At 41.9% G+C, this 20764-nt stretch overlaps 3 protein-coding genes across 3 annotated transcripts; 1 reads left to right on the top strand and 2 right to left on the bottom strand.

The window, feature by feature from the left end:
- Positions 1 to 11228: 11228 nt before the first annotated feature.
- Positions 11229 to 13634, bottom strand: LOC130713252 (uncharacterized). Its single transcript, XM_057563037.1, has 2 exons — positions 12105 to 13634; positions 11229 to 11841 (listed from the first exon to the last, which is right to left on the bottom strand). The coding sequence occupies exons 1-2, from the start codon at positions 12806 to 12808 to the stop codon at positions 11745 to 11747; spliced, it is 801 nt and encodes a 266-aa protein (XP_057419020.1). The 5' UTR covers positions 12809 to 13634; the 3' UTR covers positions 11229 to 11744.
- An 86-nt stretch (positions 13635 to 13720) lies between these two features.
- On the bottom strand, positions 13721 to 15474 carry LOC130713243 (pentatricopeptide repeat-containing protein At2g21090-like). Its single transcript, XM_057563031.1, has one exon. The coding sequence runs from the start codon at positions 15472 to 15474 to the stop codon at positions 13738 to 13740; it is 1737 nt and encodes a 578-aa protein (XP_057419014.1). The 3' UTR covers positions 13721 to 13737.
- A 77-nt stretch (positions 15475 to 15551) lies between these two features.
- Positions 15552 to 18421, top strand: LOC130713237 (pentatricopeptide repeat-containing protein At2g13600). The gene has a single exon (XM_057563025.1). It carries the CDS (start codon positions 15552 to 15554, stop codon positions 17670 to 17672), a length of 2121 nt encoding a protein of 706 aa, XP_057419008.1. The 3' UTR covers positions 17673 to 18421.
- Positions 18422 to 20764: the final 2343 nt, after the last annotated feature.

Genomic DNA, 20764 nt, shown 5'->3' with positions numbered 1-20764 from the left:
TATGAATTGAAATTTGACTTTATTGGAGTTAAGGTTGTTGTTGAAAGGAGATTCCAAAAGGTTATTATTGAGTTAGACTCTTCCTTTAGCGTCAGTCTTTTGAGATTTAGGTGTGCAGACTCACATCCTTAAGCGCAGTTGATGGGTTTAATTTGTCTTGATATGACTAATTTCTCTTACGTCACTTGGGGTAACATATTCAAGGAAGCAAATTATGTTGTAGGTGTTCTAGCTAAGCATGGTAGATTTGTTGGTGTCTCTCACTGTTTTTTGAAGTCCTTCCTAATTTTTGTTCAATTCAATTATTGTTAGATGTTGCCTCGATCATTTATCATAGAGGCTTGTAATTTGTTTTTTTTCTGTTCCTTCTGGCTTTATTAACCCTCTTAATTAATTGGGGAAAAATCGAAATATAAATGAAATTGGAGTGTAAATAAAATTAGATTGCCTTCCATAGACCCTATTTAAAGAGGATATTTTATCAATTTATAATTACTTTTTTCTATAAAAAATTACTATTTTTATCTTTCGAAATAAATCATATTTCATTCGTACTTTAATTTTACTTATATATTTTTTTACAAGGAGGGGATACTAAGTGTGAGATAAGAAGAGAAGAAAAAGAAAGGAATAATATGATAGTGATGTGATAGGAAATGTGAATAAATATATAAAAAAAGCTTAAATAAGTTTTTCGTCGTGCAAAATACATGTATCATTTTTGTTTTTTCAACCTTAGATAAAATCATTTTTTAACTTAACATCCTCCTAAAATTACAAGTTTTATTTTTAGCCTTCACCGTCATATTTCCTATCCAACCTAAACATAATAAATACAATTAATGGAAGAATATAAATGAATAAATACAATAACCATTTAAAATAATAACCATTTAACTCATGCCACATGTAATTTTGTTTAGGTTGGATGAAAAACGTGACAACAATAACTAAAAAAAGCGTATAATTTTGAGAGAATTTAAAAAAAAATTATAAGGACGAAAAAAATAATGTATTTTACAAACTTATTTAAGCCTTTTCAATCTCAAATAATGAAGAGCTCATAAAAATGCAAATAAAAGTAACTTCATTGTATCAATAACCGTCATTAATGATTGTAGCACAACACATTCATCTTTAAATACTTTGAGTCCCATGATTTTCCTTACCTTAAGCCAATCCTCATCTCCTCACTCTACAATAGGCCAATTCATTCAAAAAAAAATCCAAACAGCCTAAAGAAGTTGACTCTGTGCTTTTGACCAAAGGCCTACGGAGCAGAATCAACAAACAACCGACAATGTTAGCGGGAACTTTTCCACTGAAAGCGTACATTCTCAAACATAATTAGTTAAATTATTTTTAAAACAATTTAATTTATCATTTGGCAAGTGGCAAATAGTATTGGATTTTCGCTTCAGCCTGAAACTACGATCAGATTCAGCTTGATAATCAGCTCACAATATATCGGGAATGGAACCTCAAGACTGGGATCAAGAACGTGACAGCCATACCTTCTTTTTTTTTTTTTCAATTTGTACTTGTTTCTTAGAAAAAATGGAAAATAATTTTATGTCAATTTTGTCCATTTGGAGAGTGCAGCTAAATTTTGGTTTGGAGAGTGCACACCACCACCGACATGGACGAGGGTTTGAATATTTGTAGAATTTATGATAAATTTGAATGTATCATATGATAATATATGCTACTGGAATAGCTATCATGTTTTAGATTTTGGTGGATTGTTACCAATTCTTCGCATGCTTCATACAGGAAATAATATATAGTACTGACCAGACATGAGAGATGAGAGATGAGAGATGAGAGATGAGAGATGAGACATGAGACATGTGAATTTGGCAGCTATCCATTTCTATTTGAAGGAAGCGCGTGAGATCTAGAATATCACACTATTCAATATCTAGCTGTAATAGCAAGAGAAAATGTTAACCAATGTTTTTTTGTTACAAATGTTAACCAATGTAGTCTCTCTGTTCCTTATTAATTGTCCACTTTGAAGAAACAAATTTGTTCCTATATATCTGTCTATTTAGTGTTTCAAGAGGACATTAAATAATGTTTTTCCAATAAATGCCCTTGCAGGAACAATAAATGAGAAAGATAATATATACTTTAAAGGGTGAAATAGGAAATCAAATAATATTTTTATGGAAAGTAACAAAATTAATTGCACTCCTTAATATATGTGGACTGGGCGAGCCCCTAGAGGGGCAACGCCCAGCATGTATCCCGCCCTGAGGCGGGGCCCTGGCCTTCAGATGGGCCTTGACCTCGGAGGCCCAATTGGCCCAATAGGTAGTACCCAAGCTCTATAAATAGGAGGTAGTTATCAGGTGTATAGGACTTTTGGCTCATTTGATGAAATAACACTTGAAATTCAGCACACTCTCTCTCATTCTGATTCTCTCTTAGCACAATCCCTCTACCTCTGGGTACTATACCTCTCTTGAATGTCCATTCCCGGAACATTTTGGCGCCGTCTGTGGGGATCGTAAATTCTCTACTCCCATTCACGTGGATTGATTGTGCATGAAGTTACCTCTGATTGTGATTAGGCAATTCTCTGGTTTTCTGATTTTGATTCTGTGATTAGTGATTGGTTTTCCGATCGAGTTTGCATCGTTTCTGGTTTGGATGGAGACTCGACGCAGGAGGCAACATCATTCACCAATGCGACAGCGGATTTCGCCGCCTCGGCGGCCTCATCGTGTGGTCCTGGATTCTCCGGTACGAACGACAGGAGTACAATCGCCTTCTCCTCCTCCATCACCTTCACAGGTGGGATCTCTGGAGCGCTCACCAGAGAATTCGCCTGCTCCGGAACAACAACCGGCGGTGACGCAGGAGCAATGGCGCCATTTGATGCGCAGCATTGACAACATCCAGCAGCGGAATGAGCATCTACAGGCTCAGTTAGATTTCTACCGCCGCGAGCAGCGAGGTGATGGAAGCAGAGAAGCAGATTCCGTGGCTGAGTTCCGTCCGTTCTCGGAAGATGTCGAGAGTGTGGCGATTCTGGATAACATGAAAACGTTAGTTCTGGATTCTTACAGCGGAGATTCCGATCCGAAGGATCATCTTCTGTATTTTAATACGAAGATGGTGATAAGTGCGGCGTCAGATGCGGTGAAGTGCAGGATGTTTCCATCGACGTTCAAATCGACGGCGATGGCGTGGTTCACAACTTTGCCGCGCGGATCGATTTCAAATTTCAGAGACTTCTCATCCAAGTTTCTAGTGCAATTCTCGGCGAATAAGAATCAGCCGGTGACGATCAACGACCTATATAATATTCGCCAGCAAGAAGGAGAATCACTGAAAGGGTACATGGCAAGGTACAGCGCAGCGGCGGTCAAGGTTGAGGACGAGGAGCCTCGAGCTTGTGCTTTAGCATTTAAAAACGGTTTGCTACCGGGAGGGTTGAACAGCAAATTGACACGTAAGCCGGCGCGTTCGATGGAGGAGATGCGTGCTCGCGCCAGCACTTATATTCTTGATGAGGAGGACGACGCTTTCAAAAGAAAGCGCGCGAAGTTGGAAAAGGGCGACACGTCGCCCAAGCAGTGATAAAAGGAGGAGTTTCAGATCGGTGGCAAGGCGGAGGGAGGAGTTTCAGATCGGTGGCAAGGCGGAGGGGAAAGAACAAGGTGCGTTCACGAGAGAATGACAGATCGAGATTCTTCAAGGCGCATCCAGCGATGGCAGATCAGAGCAACACGGTTCAGACCGACCATGAAGAGCGTCAACAGAGGTGATGCTTCAGATCGAGGAAGCATGTAGGCGAGGGAGAGCAGATTGGTAATGACGAAGAAAAGAACGAAGGCGAGGAAACTGTCCAGAGCACAATACATGAAGAGCAGAGCCAATCCCGAGACGTTTTTTTTAGCGATCGCGTTTGCTTTGGCGAGCACGTTTGCTTTGGCGAGCACGCGTTGGCTTTGGCGAGCACGTTTTGAGGTTAGGCGGCGAGCAAGTGTTGTTGGCGATGGAGTTCGGCGGCGGGAGAACGTCGCTGGCGTTGGAATCTGGCAAGCACGTTTTATTCTGGCGGCGGAATTCTGGCGGGCACGTTTTGTTTTGGCCGTGGAAGTTTGGCGAGTAAAGCGTTGCTATGGTTAAGATCGCTGGCAACAAATTTTCCAATTCCTTCAAACTTTTCCTCCATCTTTCATTTGATTCCCTTCTCAGTTGTTGTATTTCCTAATTTTCTTATTTTGAAGTTGATATTAGAAGTTATATTGTCTTCACTGGTTTTGATTCAGACAGAGAGGAGCAAATCGGATCAAAGAGAAGGAGTGGGTGAATTGAGGCACACCATTAAAGTTTTATGAAACTTGGAAGACTCTTCCATAAGCGGTTTGTTATTGGGTGGGACAAGCTCCTGATGGCGCGATTTAGTTACAAAGTGAAACAAGTTTCACGATGAACTAAATTAGCCCCGGAAAAGCCCACGTAACCACCGGATTCATTGGCGATGTGTGGGGTACAAATTGCCCATTCTACTGAGCACCGCTTTGGTAATCCAACTGGCCATTGGAACCCAAAGCACTTTGAGTCCCAAAATGGGACGATCACACCAAGGGTGGCGACCTACCGCTAGGGTGGTGACCTCATGCCAAAGGGTGGCGACCAAACGCTATGGGTGGCGACCTGTAAGACTCAGTTTAGACACACAAAAGTCGCCAAAAGGGTGGCGACCTCACGCTAAGGGTGGCGACCTACCGCAAGAGGGTCGCGACCTACCGCAAGAGGATGGCGACCTACCGCTAAAGGGTCGCGACCTATCGCCAAAAATGAGGGTAGCGACCTACCGCAAAATGGTGGCGACCTACCGCAAGAGGGTCGCGACCTACCGCAAGAGGGTTGCGACCTACCGCCAAAAATGAGGGTAGCGACCTACCGCAAAATGGTGGCGGCCTTACGCTGAGAGTGGCGAGCAAGTCAAACTAATTTCTTATAAGGCTAAAGCAAGATGGTGATGACGATGCGGCGGCGACTAAAAAATGTACGGCGGAAGCATTCCAACATGATTTACAAAATATCCAACGGCGATATAAAAAGCTATGGCGAAGGGTTGCTTAAACATAGACGAATGGTGGAAAAGTACACTACAAGGTGACAGTAAAAGCTAAAGTAATGTTAAAATTACATTATTCATTGTTTTCTTTCTCCTGTTCTTCTTCTTCCTCTTCTTCTTCAGTCGCTGTCCAGAAGTTTTGGTCAATCAGGGGAGGATCGTCGGGACCAACCAGTCCTGCGGCGGTTATCTCTTTCATTACTCCCATGGCGCTAAAGTCAAAGTTCGGGTACAAATGTTGGGCCTGATCTTTGGCGAGGTAGAAACCGCGCTCGCGGTTGTCAAGGGCGATGTCAGCGGCTTGTTCCCTCGCCTCAATGGCTTTGGCCTTCTCCGTCGCCAGCTCGTCCTCTAGACTTATGATCTTTGCGAGTTGGGAAGCAATCTCAGCATCTTTCGTGGCGAGGGCCTCGGCATGAGTTTCGGTCGCTTTCTTGATCTCCTCGGACGTAGCCTGCATCACCGCCTCCATGTCAGATTTCGCCAAGGCCAAGGACTCCGCAGACTTTTTCTCTTGCTCCGCCAACGCTTTTTTCACTAACTCCAGCTCAGCGCACAGTACGGCAAGCTCTGACTCCTTTGCAATCAGCGCCTCGCCTCGGGCGATCAAGTCCTTCTCAGCTTGCTCTTTTTCCTTCTTGCAAGCTTGAAGGCTTGCATCAAGCTCATCTGCTTCTTCCTTCATCAGCGCCAGCTGATCCTCCAGCTCGCCGATTTTAATCCCCGCCGTGCCAATCATCTTGTCGGCATAGACTTTGTCTTTTCCTGCCTGCGTCGCTAGTTTGTCGAAACGCTTTTCCCAAGCAGCGGCGGCTTCTTGATGCTTAGCACTTTCGACCTTCAACCGCTCAGCTTCAACGTTGGCGGCATTGAACTTCTCAAACGTGTGGGCAAAGATGCACCCAGCGCGTAGGAGGCAAGCAAGGGTCTCCTCCTTAGTATCATTCAGGCCCCGACTCAAAACTTCTTTTTCTATAACGTCACGGTTGAGACCAGCAAGAAAGAATTCTGAGGGTTCAATGGCGTTGGGGAGCATATTATAATAGCTGGAAGAACCGACCTCGGGAGCAGGGGCTTGTTCAATTTGAGCTGCTTCAGAGGTAGTGGCAGCGCCAGGACAGGATTTTTCCCCTTGATGAGGCGGGGAGGGCATGGAGCCTGCATCATGTGTTGAGGGCGGGCTAGGAGGCGCATCTTGGCGAGGGGGAGACTTTGGGGTTTCATTTTCTTTTTCCTTATCTCCAATAGGAGTGTCGGAAGACGCAGCAGCTTTTGTGGCGTTAACGCCGGCGGAGGCGGCTGTGACGCCAATAGAGGACTCTGCGGCAACAGCAGCGGTCGCACCGGCGGAGGCAGGAGAAGAAGCTGGTACGGCGGTTGGCTCGGTAGCTGCGGCGACAGAGGCTTCAGCGACATTTTTGCCTTTGGGCGCAGCAGCAGTGGTGGGCTGAGCGCCAGGGTTGGATGTGTCGGCATTGGAGGAGGCTTTGGTCAATCTTTTCCTCTTGGGAGCTTTGGTGCTCTCGGCTTGGTTCTCAGCACCGCCCTGTTTTTTCGCGTCGCCCTCAGTGTTGAATTTTGGGGAAAAGCGAGCCATTCTCCTCTCGCGGGCCTTCAGGAGCTCGGCGTTCGTGAAATTCATATCTTCTGTAACAATAAAAAAAAAAACGATCAGTGATAACATAGGAGTCGAGAAAGGAAATGTCAATAATAAAAGTGAGCTATGGGCAACCTAAGTATTTGGGAGTTCTTGAGAGGTCAGCGCCCTCAAGGACTGTTGTGCAGTCAAGGATGGGAAGTGGGGCAAGGAGATTAAGAAAGGCTTTATCGTTGGCGGACAAGGAATCCTCTGAAGGATCGGTGATCCCGTTGGGCTTCTCTGTCCAGTAAAGAGGAAAGAGGGCGGTCCCGTCTCTGAGGGTGAATGCCTCTGGGTAGGCGGGATGAACCGCCACACGGAAGTACTTTCGTGCGAAGGAGGACTTCGCGTTACTTTTGTGGGGATGCAAACACTTCCGGCCGGCTCGGGCCTTCAAGGAAATCCATCCTTTGTTTTTGATGGACTTGGGGTCGACGTCGTAAAGGTAGAAGAAACTGGTGGGGGATGGGGCGATGCCGACAGCGGCGCTTAGGATTTCAAAGCATCGAATGAAGGCCCAGGCGTTAGGGTGGAGTTGACAGGGAGCCGCGTTGATGTCGCGGAGGACGGTTTGGACAAAGGGCGAGAAAGGAAGCCTGATTCCAAGCTCGCTAAACATGTATTCGTACGCAAAGAAAAAATGGGATCTCTTTACGTCGCCGTCTGGCTTGTGAAGCCAGGGGCGATCCCCGGGACTGCAAACCCAGATCCTGAGTTTGGCGTTAAACTCATCGTCATTGGACAAGCCACCCAGGGAGTTCACGAATTGCACAATGGGATCGCTATCTTGGAAGATGGAAGGTTGATCTATAGCCTCGTGTTTGGGGGCTGCTTGGACTGGAAGGGGCAGAGTGGCGTAAGTTTTTAGTCGGTGAGCTGGGATCTCCGGAACCTCTAAACGGAGGCCGCCGGCAGCGGTGGAGTCAGGGTCGCTTTCGGAGGAGGAAGAAGAGTGATTAGGGGAGGTAGGGTTTGAAGCCATTTTTAGAAGACAGTGAGGTGAAAGAAAGGAAAAGATCAGTATGTGTGCGATGTAAAGATAAGGACAGTGGGACTCACCGGAGTAGGATGTGAAGAGTGGGTAGCGGAAAGGGTGATAAGCGACGGCTCCGGAGCGGAAGTGGGCAGAGGGAGTTTGGTAGCGATTAGGGAAGTGAAGAGGGGTCTCGGAAAGGGATGACAGTGGGGAAGAAGGGTTTTTATAGGAGAAGGGGAGAAGCTGGAAGGGTGACGCGTGTTAGACGCGTGTGGAAGGTTGGAAGTCATGATGGTTTTGGGGAGGTGGGTCGCGTGCAAAGGGGAGTTACTGCGCACGATGAGACGGTTATGAAAGGTGAAGTGACGGTTCCGGAGAAAGAGGGAAATTGATGTAACCAACACATCACGTGGGGCAGCCACGTGAGGCAGATAGAAATTTGAAAGGGTTTTAAAATAAGGGAAAGCGCGAAAAGCCTCGCCACTATAAGGATCAAACGCCATCGCCTGACGATTGACACCAACAACGAGGTTCAGTCGCTCGCCGGGGTCACCGCCAGTCAATGATTGAATGATCGGCACATGACCCATGCCTGCCACCTTTCCCGCCGGCGAGCGATCATGCACCTGCTCCAACTTATCACCAATACAAAGTAGTCGTTCTCGCCGCTTGTGGACTAGTGGACTTGCCAGCTCGGGTTGCTCGTCAAGTCAGTGGACTGGGTAACTGAAAATGCAAGTTTCCTTTTGCTCAAGCCATGTTGGCAGTGCAGATTCTGGTGTACTGTAAGACATATGTAAAAGCATTTAAAAGACACCCTTAGCTCTCGTACCTCGAGCTCGGTGTCTTGTGGACTAGTGGACTGGGCGAGCCCCTAGAGGGGCAACGCCCAGCATGTATCCCGCCCTGAGGCGGGGCCCTGGCCTTCAGATGGGCCTTGACCTCGGAGGCCCAATTGGCCCAATAGGTAGTACCCAAGCTCTATAAATAGGAGGTAGTTATCAGGTGTATAGGACTTTTGGCTCATTTGATGAAATAACACTTGAAATTCAGCACACTCTCTCTCTCATTCTGATTCTCTCTTAGCACAATCCCTCTACCTCTGGGTACTATACCTCTCTTGAATGTCCATTCCCGGAACAATATGTGTTTCTTCTCTTCCTAGACAGTTAAATAGGAATGGAGGGAATAATATTTTATTTCACACATTTTTTTCAGTTAAAACTGATACGTGAGAATTTCTCACTTTATATTTTTAAAAAATCGATTTTGCTTGTTGAAAAAGAAAGTGAAAATGAATTGGGCCAGAGTGCCAGACCAATCAAATTTCGGATCGAACTAATGCAAATCTAAACAATAAGGCTAACTTGTTGGTCAATCTATATTTTTGATCGGATATTAAGGGTTGTTTAGTACGTTGTATTTTTTTTTTTTTGATAAACAATGAACTTGTATTGAAGAGAAGTACAAGGGGTAATTCAATCCAATACAAGTAAAGAAGAAAAAAAACAATTTAGCACGTTGTATAATATAAGACTTGATAGTATAAGACATGATTGTATTAGGCCTGATAGAATAAGGCTTGATAAAATTTTAATATAATACAACGTTTGGTCATACATTGTATAGTTTGATCGCAACACTAGTGGCGTGGTAGTCGTGGTATTGGAAGGTGATGGTGGTGGTAGTGGTGGTAGATAGTGGTAGCAGCGGCGGTAGTGATAGTGACAGTGGTGGTGGATGGTGGTGTTAGTGGCGGCGGTGGTGGTGGAGGCGACAGTGGTGGTATGGAGGTTTCAACGATGGTGGCAGTGGTGTCGGCGACGACAGTGGTGGTGGTCACGACAACGGTGGTGGTAGTGGTGGCAGTAATGGCGGCGATGATGGTGGAGGGTGGTGGTAGTGGCGATAACGATGATTAGAGCGTGGTGGTGGTGGCGGTGGTAGTGGTGGAAGCGGTGGTGGTGGATGGTGGTTGTGGTGGCGGCGACGGTGGCGGCAGTAGTGGGGGAGGCGGTGGTGGTGGTGGTGGTGGTGGATGGTGGTTGTGGTGACAACGACAGTGGTGGTGGTGGTGGTGCCAGTGACAGTGGTGGTGGTACCAGCGACAGTGGTGGCGGCTGTGGCAGTGGTGGTGGTGGAGGCGGTGGTGATTGTGGTGACGGTCGATTAAATATATTGAAGTAGTTTATACATTACACTATTATCATGTCTTATCCATCATCTATAGGGTGGATTATATAATCCATCATTTTGATGTATAAGAGGAGATTGATGTATAAGCTTATACAATACAATGTGAGTATCAAACAATGGATAAGCTCATAATGTATTGTATAAGCTTATACTATCATGCCTAATACGGTGTACTGAACGAGTCCTAAGGCTAACTTGTTGATCCTAACACCTCTAGCAGAAAATGACTTTTCAAACATGTTCTAAAGATGTGTTTGGAAAACAATTGAGTGAAAATGCATACTACTGACATTCGTTTACACAAGTGCAAAGAGATATTGCCACCATATATCCAAGCAAAAATGATTTGTCTTGGGGTATATATGTATATTTAGAGTAAAATATGAAGAAAAGAGAGATGAGTAATTGATGTGATATATGACGTGATGTGACAAGAAGAGAAAGAAATAAAGTGAAAAATAAAGATATTTGGGAAATGTCTTCCCGCTCCCCGTCCCTACACCTCTTTTCTGTCCCCCTCCCCATCCCCATTCCCCGCTGTGGAGTGAATTTTCACTTCATCCATGTTTTCCATCTCCCCAAAGGATCCCTAACATGTCATTAAAATTTTAAATTAAGTACATAAAGCACAAGTTTATGCAATAAAGTTATAGACCATAGGTGACAATGCAACTACATCAAATTCATATAAATATATGATAAAGTTTAAATAAGATTAAACAAAATTCATCATATATGAAGTCAATAAAATAAATAATTTGAAATGTAAAGTACCACATTCAACTCATAAAATATTTGAAGTCTAACACCCAAAATATTCTATCGAGCATTTAACTCATCCAAAAAGTGAAGTCGTATTGTAAGTTTAATTTTTATAGGCAAATGTTAGTTGTTAGTAATATTAGTAAATTAGTCCATCCTCAAGGGTTCGAACCCTTGACTCTTACCCTTCATCCCACCAAACCCTTATGTCCCCTAACTCTTACCACTTGAGGGGATAAATTGTATCGTAAGTAGTTCAATATTTATAAGTGTGTTATTGTATTTTAACTTATATATACAGGGTGGTGACTACGCAGGGTAGGGAGAGTAATCTCTATCACCGTCCCCAAATTCTTATAAGAGAGATTTTCGTCCTTATCACCATCCCCACAAGGAAAAATTTCCCAAAATCAGAACTCTAAACAGGGCAATCCCCACGAGAATCTCCCATCGGGTGAAAATTGTCATCCTAATAGTGGTCTTAAGTATGATGACTATTTCTTTTGTGTGCACTAACATAGTATTTGCGTGTCACGTTTTTCTTTCTTTTTTATTTCTGGGGTTCTTGACATCATTTTTAGGCTTTTATCTGTTTGACTATTTCTTCCACTAGAAAAATGGTACTTGTGGTCTCATACCAGTTTTCCAACGGTAATTTCCCAGTAGTTTTCATTTAGAGTCTTTTCTGTAATACAATATCTCATCTTCTAGTTGCTGACTTGCTGGTTCTTGCCTATCCCTATGAATATGATGAGACATTGATTGAGGTCATAGTGTAATAAATTTATAAAGTAGCATTCCCGGATACAACGTATTATGTAAAGAAAGATAAATCATGATTGGGCAAGTGTCCTAATTCCTTGACTCATTATAATGAGCTAATGGATTTTTAACTAACCAATATTTAGCTGATACATACAGACATACAGTGAAAGAAGCAGATTCATGTGGCTTCAACTACACGCCCTACACAGTTTCTCCATCATCTTTCCCACACATGAGAGGAGAAATTTCAATGATCAAATAGGCAAAATGAAAGCCATTGCTACAAATGAACAAAAGTGTTCATATTTTTAATCAATTAATCCTCCCAGTTTCTTTGCTTTGCCTTTCATATAATGAAAGAATGGCCAGCAACCATGTGAGAATGAGAAGCTGCGATCAACATACCTGGGGAAGCAAAATGCAAAAATCCATTAGATGTTATATGCTATTGCAAATTTCTCAACTAAATGCATGTTTGGAAATCCTTCTGCAGTTGATTCTGAAGTCAAAACCAATTATGGGGAATGCCAGAATTGATTCTCATAAAAGAGAAACTGATCCAAATATGCTATAAATTGAACCGCAATTGAAATTTTTTATGCATTCAATTACTTCATGATCATTATCACATTCTAACAAAGATTTTCTGAGGAAAAATCCTTATGTACCTGCTTTTGTTTTGACTTAGTCCATCTTCAGTGTCCCCTTTGTTGTCTCCTGCAAGGAAAAATCTTTTGATTCTCCATTCTTTATCTACTTGTTTTATGGATTCCTTCGATGATGGTCTTTGAGAAACCTTGGAGTTGGAGACATTCTGCTGTACTTTAGCCTTCTTCATCCAATCAAGAGAACTTGGAAAGAACATCTTCAGGAGGAAGGTTTCACTCTCCATGCTTTCAATCCGCATTATCCGATCGGGCTTATTGCTTTTGCTTTTGCTTTTCTTCTTCTTTTTCTTCTTCAGAGCTTTATTGCCACTACTTTGCATGAGTGTGTTGTCCACAGACTTTTCATTTTGATCAGGTTGTGGTTGCTGCTCAACCACCATGTCCTGCAAAGAGAGTTCGTAGCTGGACTCGGACATGTCTTGCATCAACTCCATTAGCTCCCTCCTTCCTTCAGCGATCGCTTTGCTCCGCGAAGGGTCTGAACTACCAGGGAGAAAAGGTGAGTGCTCAAATTTAAATTTGCTATCACAATCATTTTCAGAAGCTATGGTATTTGATGAACCCCAGAAACTGAATTCTTTGTCTTCTTCACTCTCATGACGAGTGTGTGCTTGCTTGGTTGAGCTCATGGTTTGAGAGAGATGAGTGAAAGGAGAAAGGTAATGGTGATTTTGAGTAGATAGAAACGGAAGAGAGGTCCACATTATGATAGGAAAATCAAGTCAATGCCTTTATTTCTTGATGGTCTTTGCCGTCTACTATGGGAGTAAAAGTAAATGGTCAAGTCAAAATACTCATTTTCCACATCCATATCTTTCAAATACTTTTCCAGAAAAACTGGGATGACATATTTTTCACGTTAGTGAAGTCATCTTCAAGAAGCACTTCGTGCAGGTTTGGAAGTCCTTCCATAATTGATTCTAAAGTCGAAATTAATTCTGGTGGGAAGCTTCTGTGAGTAGCTTTGAAATAGAAATAGATAGCTGGGTACTCTACATTTTCAGAGTTCTACCAAAGCTTACATTTTTTTTTTGATAAGCACCAAAGCTTACATTGATATGAAGTGCATGTTTGGAAATCCTTCTTAAGTTCATTATAAAGACAATATCAATTCTAGCAAGAAGCTGCTGTAAGTAGCTTATGGGTATCAAGAATGATTTTATCAAAAATAAGCTGATCCTGGAAGGCTTCTAGAATTACAACAGGAAGTTTCAAAGAAAATTGATCCAGGGCCGTAAGAGTTTCAAAGTACTTGGCCGTAAGAGTTTCAAAGTACTTTAGTTTCCAAGATAAACTTGTCACTCTATCTAGAAACCTTGACTTTCATCAGTTTAAACTTACAAGAGTCAACGCAGGACTGAAAACAGATAATATTATTTATGATACCATTTTACAAATTAGCCGGCAATTAACTGTGAGGGCCAATAAGGAGACTGAATGTAACAAAAAATTCATTGAACATTTTCTTGCTTTCTGGATTACTAGTTTTGACAGATAACAAATGCTTCATTGAATATGGGTCGTACCTTGTAACAACTTAGGCTATGTTTGAATACTCGTTAATACGAGTGCAAACGGCATATCACATTCTGATGGAGACTTCTCATCAACGAGGCCTTAAAGGCTGATCAAATTAAAGTAGAAAACCATCATCCTCATCAGGAAGAAAAGGGTAATCGATATAAGGTTGATATCCGGCATCCTTCAAATGAAGAACTAATTTACTGTTCACTTCATGTATCTCTTCAATCTGTGGATGGAACCTGTCCTTGGCCACAAACTCATGTTTCCCATTCCTTAACTCAATCCAACTACGAGCTGGTTCTTTCATCAAACACCTCTCCTTCATTACTGCTCTAACTCTATTAGCATCACCCCATCTGCCAGATGCAGCATAAATGTTTGCTAGCATGACATATCTAGCTGTGTTTTCTGGTTCTAACTCAAACAAAGCTTCTGCAGCCTTGCCAGCAAGGTCCAAATTCCCGTGAACGCGACAAGCACCCAACACCGCCCCCCAGACCGCGACGTGATTCTTAACTCCATTAGGCACTTTCTCAATTAACCACATTGCTTCCTTGAGTCTGTTTTTCCTCCCAAGCAAATCAATTAACAAAGCATAGTGATCAGCTTTAGCTTTCACTCCATATTTCCTTTCCATCAAATCAAGCAACTCTAGCCCTTCATTATCTAAACCAGCATGGCTACAAGCAGATAGCACCCCAAGAAATGTGACATGATTGGGCTCTATGTTGGCTTCTATCATCCTTCTGAAAACAGCAAGTGAGTCATGCCCTTGACCATTCTGTGCAAATCCAGTTATCAATGTATTCCAAGACACAACATCCCGCACAGGACTCATCTCAAACAAATTTTCAGCTGATTTCATATCTCCACACTTACCATACATGTCAATCAAAGCATTACAAACATACACATTCAACAACAAGTTGCTACATCTGAAAATTTGACAATGGACTTGTTTACCTCTTCCTATAAGAGCCTCACTTGCACAAGCGTCTAGGACACTAACAAAAGTTGGAGCACTAGCCCTTACCCCCTCTTCCAACATTTGTTGAAAAACATCTAAAGCTTCACAACAACGCCCATTTCTCGCAAAACCCGTGATCAAAGCGGTCCAAGAAACTGCATTCTTATCCGGCATGTCGTTAAATACCCTGCACGCCTCATCCAATCTAGATGCCTGAGTGTAAGCCACAACCATTGATGTCCAAGACACAACATTTCTCTCTGGCATCCAACAAAACACAGAACACGACACATCGGGGTCTCCACATTTTCCATAAGCATCAATCAAAGCATTATTAAGAATAACATTCCACTCCACGCCAGCTATAACACCCACTGCATGCACCTGACGTAACCATTTAACGTTACCCAAACTAGCACAGCTTCCAACAACACTAACAAGCGTGTACTCGTCTAACATTAAACCGTCACGACCATTTTGCATTGCCCTGAAGAGATGAACCGAATCTTCATGGAAGCCGTGGCGCGCGAAACCTGAGATGAGCGAGTTATAGCTAACGAGGTTTCGTTGCGGCATTTTATCGAACAGGTTATAAGCCTTTTCGAAGAGACCCGTTTTCGAGTAAAACGTGAGCAGCGTGTTCCACGAGCGTGTGTTCTTGTTCGGAAGGTCATCGAAGGTTTTGTGGGCACTTTCTACGCAGCCGCATTTCGAGTACGCGTCGATGAGCCCGTTGGCGAGGAAGAGGTCGAAGAAAAGCGCGGTTTTGATAAGGTGAGAGTGCACGGCGTTGCCAAGCTTTAAGCTCTTCACCGTGACACACTTAGAAATCAGAGATGAGTATTTCTCAATGAAGAAACCGATATCATTGGGAAGCATGGCCTTGTAGCTTTCTCTGGGTCAAAGGAGCGCCTATTAACGAAGACTAAACAGTTCCCACACTTGAAATATATGGAATGGATAGACATGGGTTGGTTCGAAGAGTTGTGGGTGACCTTTCCTTCATGGACTCGTCACTCTTCGCGAAGATGTTAGACTCGTGCGTTAGGTACAGGTCTGGTTTTGAGGTTCGTCGCGTCCATGCTCGAATTATTAAGACTCAGTTTTCATCTGAAGTCTTTATTCAGAACAGGCTTGTTGATGTTTATGGGAAATGTGGTTGTTTGGAGGATGCACGCAAGCTGTTTGATCGTATGCCGCAGAGGAACACTTTCAGTTGGAACGCGATATTAGGCGTGTTGGTGAAGTGTGGGGACCTTGATGAGGCTCTGGACGTCTTTAAGTGTATGCCTGAGCCTGACCAGTGCTCGTGGAATGCTATGGTGTCAGGTTTTGCCCAAAATGATCGCTTTGCGGAAGCTTTGAAATTTTTTGCTGGTATGCACCGTGAGGGTTTTATGCTCAATGAGTATTCGTTTGGCAGTGCTCTTAGTGCTTGTGCAGGGTTGACAGATTTGAATATGGGAGTTCAAGTCCATGCTTTGACATCAAAGTCTCGTTACTTGTCTGATGTTCACATCGGTTCTGCTCTTGTTGATATGTACTCCAAGTGTGGGGCGGTGGCTTCTGCTCAAAGGGCTTTTGATGGCATGGGAGTGAGGAACAGAGTTTCTTGGAACAGTTTGATTACGTGCTATGAGCAAAATGGTCCTGCAGGAGAAGCTCTAGAGGTTTTTGTGAGGATGATGAATAGCGGGGTTGAACCTGATGAGGTTACTCTTGCCAGTGTGGTCAGTGCTTGCGCAAGCTTGTCAGCAATTAGGGAAGGTACACAAATTCATGCTCATGTTATGAAATGGGATAAATTTCGGAAGGACCTTGTGTTAGGAAATGCTTTGGTTGATATGTATGCAAAATGCAGTAGAGTTAATGAAGCTAGATTGGTTTTTGATAGGATGCCAATTAGGGATGTGGTGTCTGAAACCTCCATGGTTAGCGGATATGCAAGGGCTGCAAGTGTGAAAGATGCGAGATTGATGTTTTCAAATATGATGGAGAGGAATGTGGTGTCATGGAATGCGCTTATCGCAGGTTATATACATCATGGGGAGAATGAAGAGGCAGTTAGGCTTTTCCTCCTCCTAAAAAGGGAATCTGTCTGGCCAACCCATTACACCTTTGGCAATCTCCTCACCGTATGCGCAAATCTCGCTCATCTGAAGCTCGGTAAACAGGCTCATGCTCACATTTTGAAGCACGGGTTTTGGTTCAAGTCTGGAGAAGAATCAGATATTTTTGTGGGGAATTCTCTCATTAACATGTACATGAAGTGTGGAATGGTTGAAGAAGGATGCTTGGTTTTTGAGCACATGGTAGAGAGGGATAATGTCTCATGGAATGCCATGATAATGGGATATGCACAAAATGGTTATGGTACAGAGGCCATTGAAATTTTCAAGAAAATGCTGGTATCTGGAGAAAAGCCAGACCGTGTTACTATGATCGAAGTTCTATCTGCGTGTAACCATGCCGGACTCGTTGAAGAAGGACGACATTACTTCCATTCAATGAGTGTTGATCATGGTTTAGTACCAATGAAGGACCACTATAGCTGCATGGTTGATTTACTTGGTCGTGCGGGTTGCCTTGACGAAGCAAACAGTTTGATACAGGCAATGCCAATGGAGCCTGATGCTGTTGTCTGGGGATCTTTACTTGCTGCTTGTAAGGTTCATGGGAACATTACATTAGGGCAGTATGTGGCGGAAAAGCTCTTAGAGATTGATCCATCAAACTCAGGACCTTATGTTCTTCTTTCAAATATGTATGCTGAGCTTGGTAGATGGAAAGATGTGGCTATAGTCCGAAAACAAATGAGGCAACTGGGAGTGATTAAGCAACCTGGTTGTAGTTGGATTGAAGTTCAGAGTCATGTGCATGTTTTCATGGTGAAAGATAAAAGGCATCCTCTTAAGAAAGATATCTATTCAATTTTGAAAATTCTCACAGAACAGATGAAGCGAGCTGGCTATGTGCCGGGAGTTGAGGATGATGAGATTTGTGAGGAGGAGGAAAGCGACTCTGAACTTAGCTTGCATTGTGAAAGGGAAATGGCTGTAGATGCTGCAGTTGGATAAAATAAAATTCTTTTGGCTAATAGCTTTGGGTATCCTACAAAGAAAGTTGAAAGATCTGATATCAAACTTTCTTTTCTTAGAATCCAGTGGAGGCTAGATATTTGAGGTAAGGGTTCCTCCAAAAAAACTTAGTTTGTTTATGCTGAATCATTGACTTGTCCCTGGAACATAGTTGTTAATGAGCAAGATTTTGCCTTAGCTTTGCTCTAAACATCATGGTTTCTTCAACAGTAAGTACAGGAAACAAGGTATCTTTTGTATAACATACCCTGAAATCTTCCTGAACTGAGCTTTATCTACATGCTCCTGGTTCACCGTGGTCCAAGATAGACCCACTTTTTGCACTACCTCTACCAGCTAGAATCTCAAGCAGGGATGATTTTCCAGCTCCATTTGGCCCAACAATCGCCAGAATTTTCCACAGCTTGGCCATGCTATACACATCCTTGAGGACATGCCTAACTCCACTGCCAGGGATGTACCGAGGTTAGAGCAAAATGGGGTGATCGCCCCTAAGAGATATTTTTTCTTAATATAATAGTATTCAAATGTTATATTTCTGTCTCCCCTATAATATTTAATATTGCCTCATTCAATTAGTCTATTGATTTTACTTTATGTATTAAATTTCCGGTCCTCTTACCAATTTTTTTCTGGTTTCGTCTCTGTTCTCTGCACGATCTTTGTTCAGCTTTTGTTTCATCTCCTGGTTCCTGAACATCTTCTACACTAAGCAGTTTTTGGTTGTATACATGGTTCATGTGCATATTTGTTCATGTTGTTCCTCTACCAAATTGACATAGTAACTAGATTTGTTCAAAATCAAATAATAATGTTCAAGTGTATATTCTCAGTTTCTCTTTGTTAAAATGGACGGCTATACATTACACACACTGGATAAGTCATTTAACAATGCAAAATTAGAACTAAGAGAATGTAATATTTAGTCTTGCTAAGAGGGACAGTTTCTGCTTAGTTTACTAGCTTTAGCTTACAAGTACAGAATTTTTTTATTTGTGAATTTCATGAACATGATTACTAATGAGATTAAAGGCTTAAAGGCTAATGATGTAATTGTAGAATAACCAATAAGTTCATACCCATAGGAGTTTTAGTTAAATGTAAGAACACAATAAATTGAACATTTACCAAGTGGTCCCTTTGGGAATTTGTGGATGAAATTTCATAATGCTAGAAACACCAAACAGATTATCTTAATTTTTGTTATTTGACAAGAACACCAATTTTTTCTGTCTTAAAGTCCGACGATTTGTAGAATACAGTTATCTTTGATGAAAACTTGTCATAAAATATGATTACTGATCCCTCTTACAAACAAAGTTAGAAAGTCATTTTCAAGTTTCAACTCAAAATGCTTCAAACCAAAGAAACTCTTCGTTTGTTTGCAATGTGACCAAGTCATTAAGCTCTTGAATTGAAAAGTGAGATTCTTAAATGTAACGATGTCTTATTTGTTAGATAAATAATCTTTGAGATTTCACCTACGAATCGGGAAAGTCTTCCTTAGGTAAATTTCATTAGCAGATGAGATTTTTGCTGCAAGATTATCATCTAGAATTGACTTAAATAAATGGAAACCAAAGTGATTCCCAACAAAATATAGTCCAGCTAGTCCAATAAGGAATCTATACAATATTAAGAGGAAAAATAGCCATATGTGATTCTGTCTCATAGAGAAAAACTCGTGAACCCTTTCTGTTAATCTGTTATGAACAGCTTATTATGACATAATAGTATTCATACTGGCATGGAGATTAAGAAGAACAAAACATTATACTTGCCCATGAACCTAAAGTAATTTAGATATTGAAATTGAATGTGTGTTATTTGATTAGACAAGCAAGCTTTTTTAGTAAAAATTGGTGGGCCAAATCACCACTTTAGACTTTTGTCTCTGTTAGTCTGTTTTCCTTTTCTTAGAAAAAGAATGAATTGAGGTTACACGTGTCCCTAATAAGATGCTATGTGTGGCCAGTTCTTTTGTCTTTTTGGTGAGACAGTTATTCCTTCTACCAATGTATGATGTGCTGCATCCGATCATATATATTCCTTACTTACTATAGTGATTTCACAAATAGTAAAACATATTACCACGGTAAATAGCTTGATGTATTACTGCTTGTAAATAACCATAGTTACCATAGTTAGTTTTACTTAGTTAGTAACTGAGTTTGTTAAAAAAAAAACTAACTATAGTAACTATGATTATTTACAAGCAGTAATACATCAAGCTATTTACAGTGGCAATAAAACAAGCAGAATTTTGTAGCGTTTGGTTCAAGGAAAATATAGACTTAATTATTTGTGTAGTTTTAGGAACATATGCTGAGCTACATGTAGTTATTTTAGGAATAGTTTTAGAAACATATTACATATGGTACTGCCATGACTAGTACCCGTGACTCCCAGCTTTTCAATTTTTTTTTTCTACATGTGGTAAATATGTATGTGAGTTGTATAAATTATTGTAAGCATGTCATATTCTTTGATCTTTGCCTCCTCTAGTCTTAAGTTTCCGCCGCCGCCACTAGTTCTCGATGTTGGCCAATTAGTGAAGAGTCTTATAAATCTATCCTTTTAGTGGAAGAGGGAAAGGAAAACATTCCAAAAATCGATATTGTAGTAGAAGGTTATTGTAAATGTGATTGAAAAGGTTCCTTTAGAGTTGTCAAATTAGGTTCCAACCTGTTGTCAAACTCGGCTCGTAGGCGGTTGGGTTGGTTAAAATATGACTCGGACATACCTCGAACCAGTCAAATCCAACTCATTTAACTCGCGGGTTCAGTATTGTTATTAAATTATGTTGGACTTAAATATTTGGTTTGCATTTTGTACATTTGAACTATGTTTTGACATTTTCAGCCATTCTAAATTTGTCATAAGTAATTTTTTATAAATTTTTCAAAAAAAATTCCTTTTTTTCCCTTAAAACAAAACCGGCAGGTCAAACTGAGTTCCACAATTGCTAGCTCGTTTAAATGTGAGTCGAGCTATCCAAACCCATTTTTTCCAACCCTGACGAGTTAGCTTGTCTGTGCCGAACGACTAACCCGTTTTAACAACTCTAAGTT

Source organism: Lotus japonicus, chromosome 1 (assembly GCF_012489685.1).
Source record: "Lotus japonicus ecotype B-129 chromosome 1, LjGifu_v1.2".
In the NCBI taxonomy this organism is placed as follows: Eukaryota; Viridiplantae; Streptophyta; class Magnoliopsida; order Fabales; family Fabaceae; genus Lotus; species Lotus japonicus.
Note: the sequence above shows the minus strand (reverse complement) of the source record. Positions and strands in the feature narration are given on the sequence as shown.

What these genes read in the sequence shown, in the direction of transcription:
- LOC130713252 (XM_057563037.1), bottom strand. Translation starts at nt 12,808, where the DNA reads ATGTGGACCTCTCTTCCGTTTCTATCTACTCAAAATCACCATTACCTT. An exon ending in CTAAGTCAAAACAAAAGCAG is followed by an intron (nt 11,842 to 12,104) that starts GTACATAAGGAT and finishes TTGCTTCCCCAG; the next exon opens with GTATGTTGATCGCAGCTTCT.
- LOC130713243 (XM_057563031.1), bottom strand. Translation starts at nt 15,474, where the DNA reads ATGCTTCCCAATGATATCGGTTTCTTCATTGAGAAATACTCATCTCTG.
- LOC130713237 (XM_057563025.1), top strand. Translation starts at nt 15,552, where the DNA reads ATGGATAGACATGGGTTGGTTCGAAGAGTTGTGGGTGACCTTTCCTTC.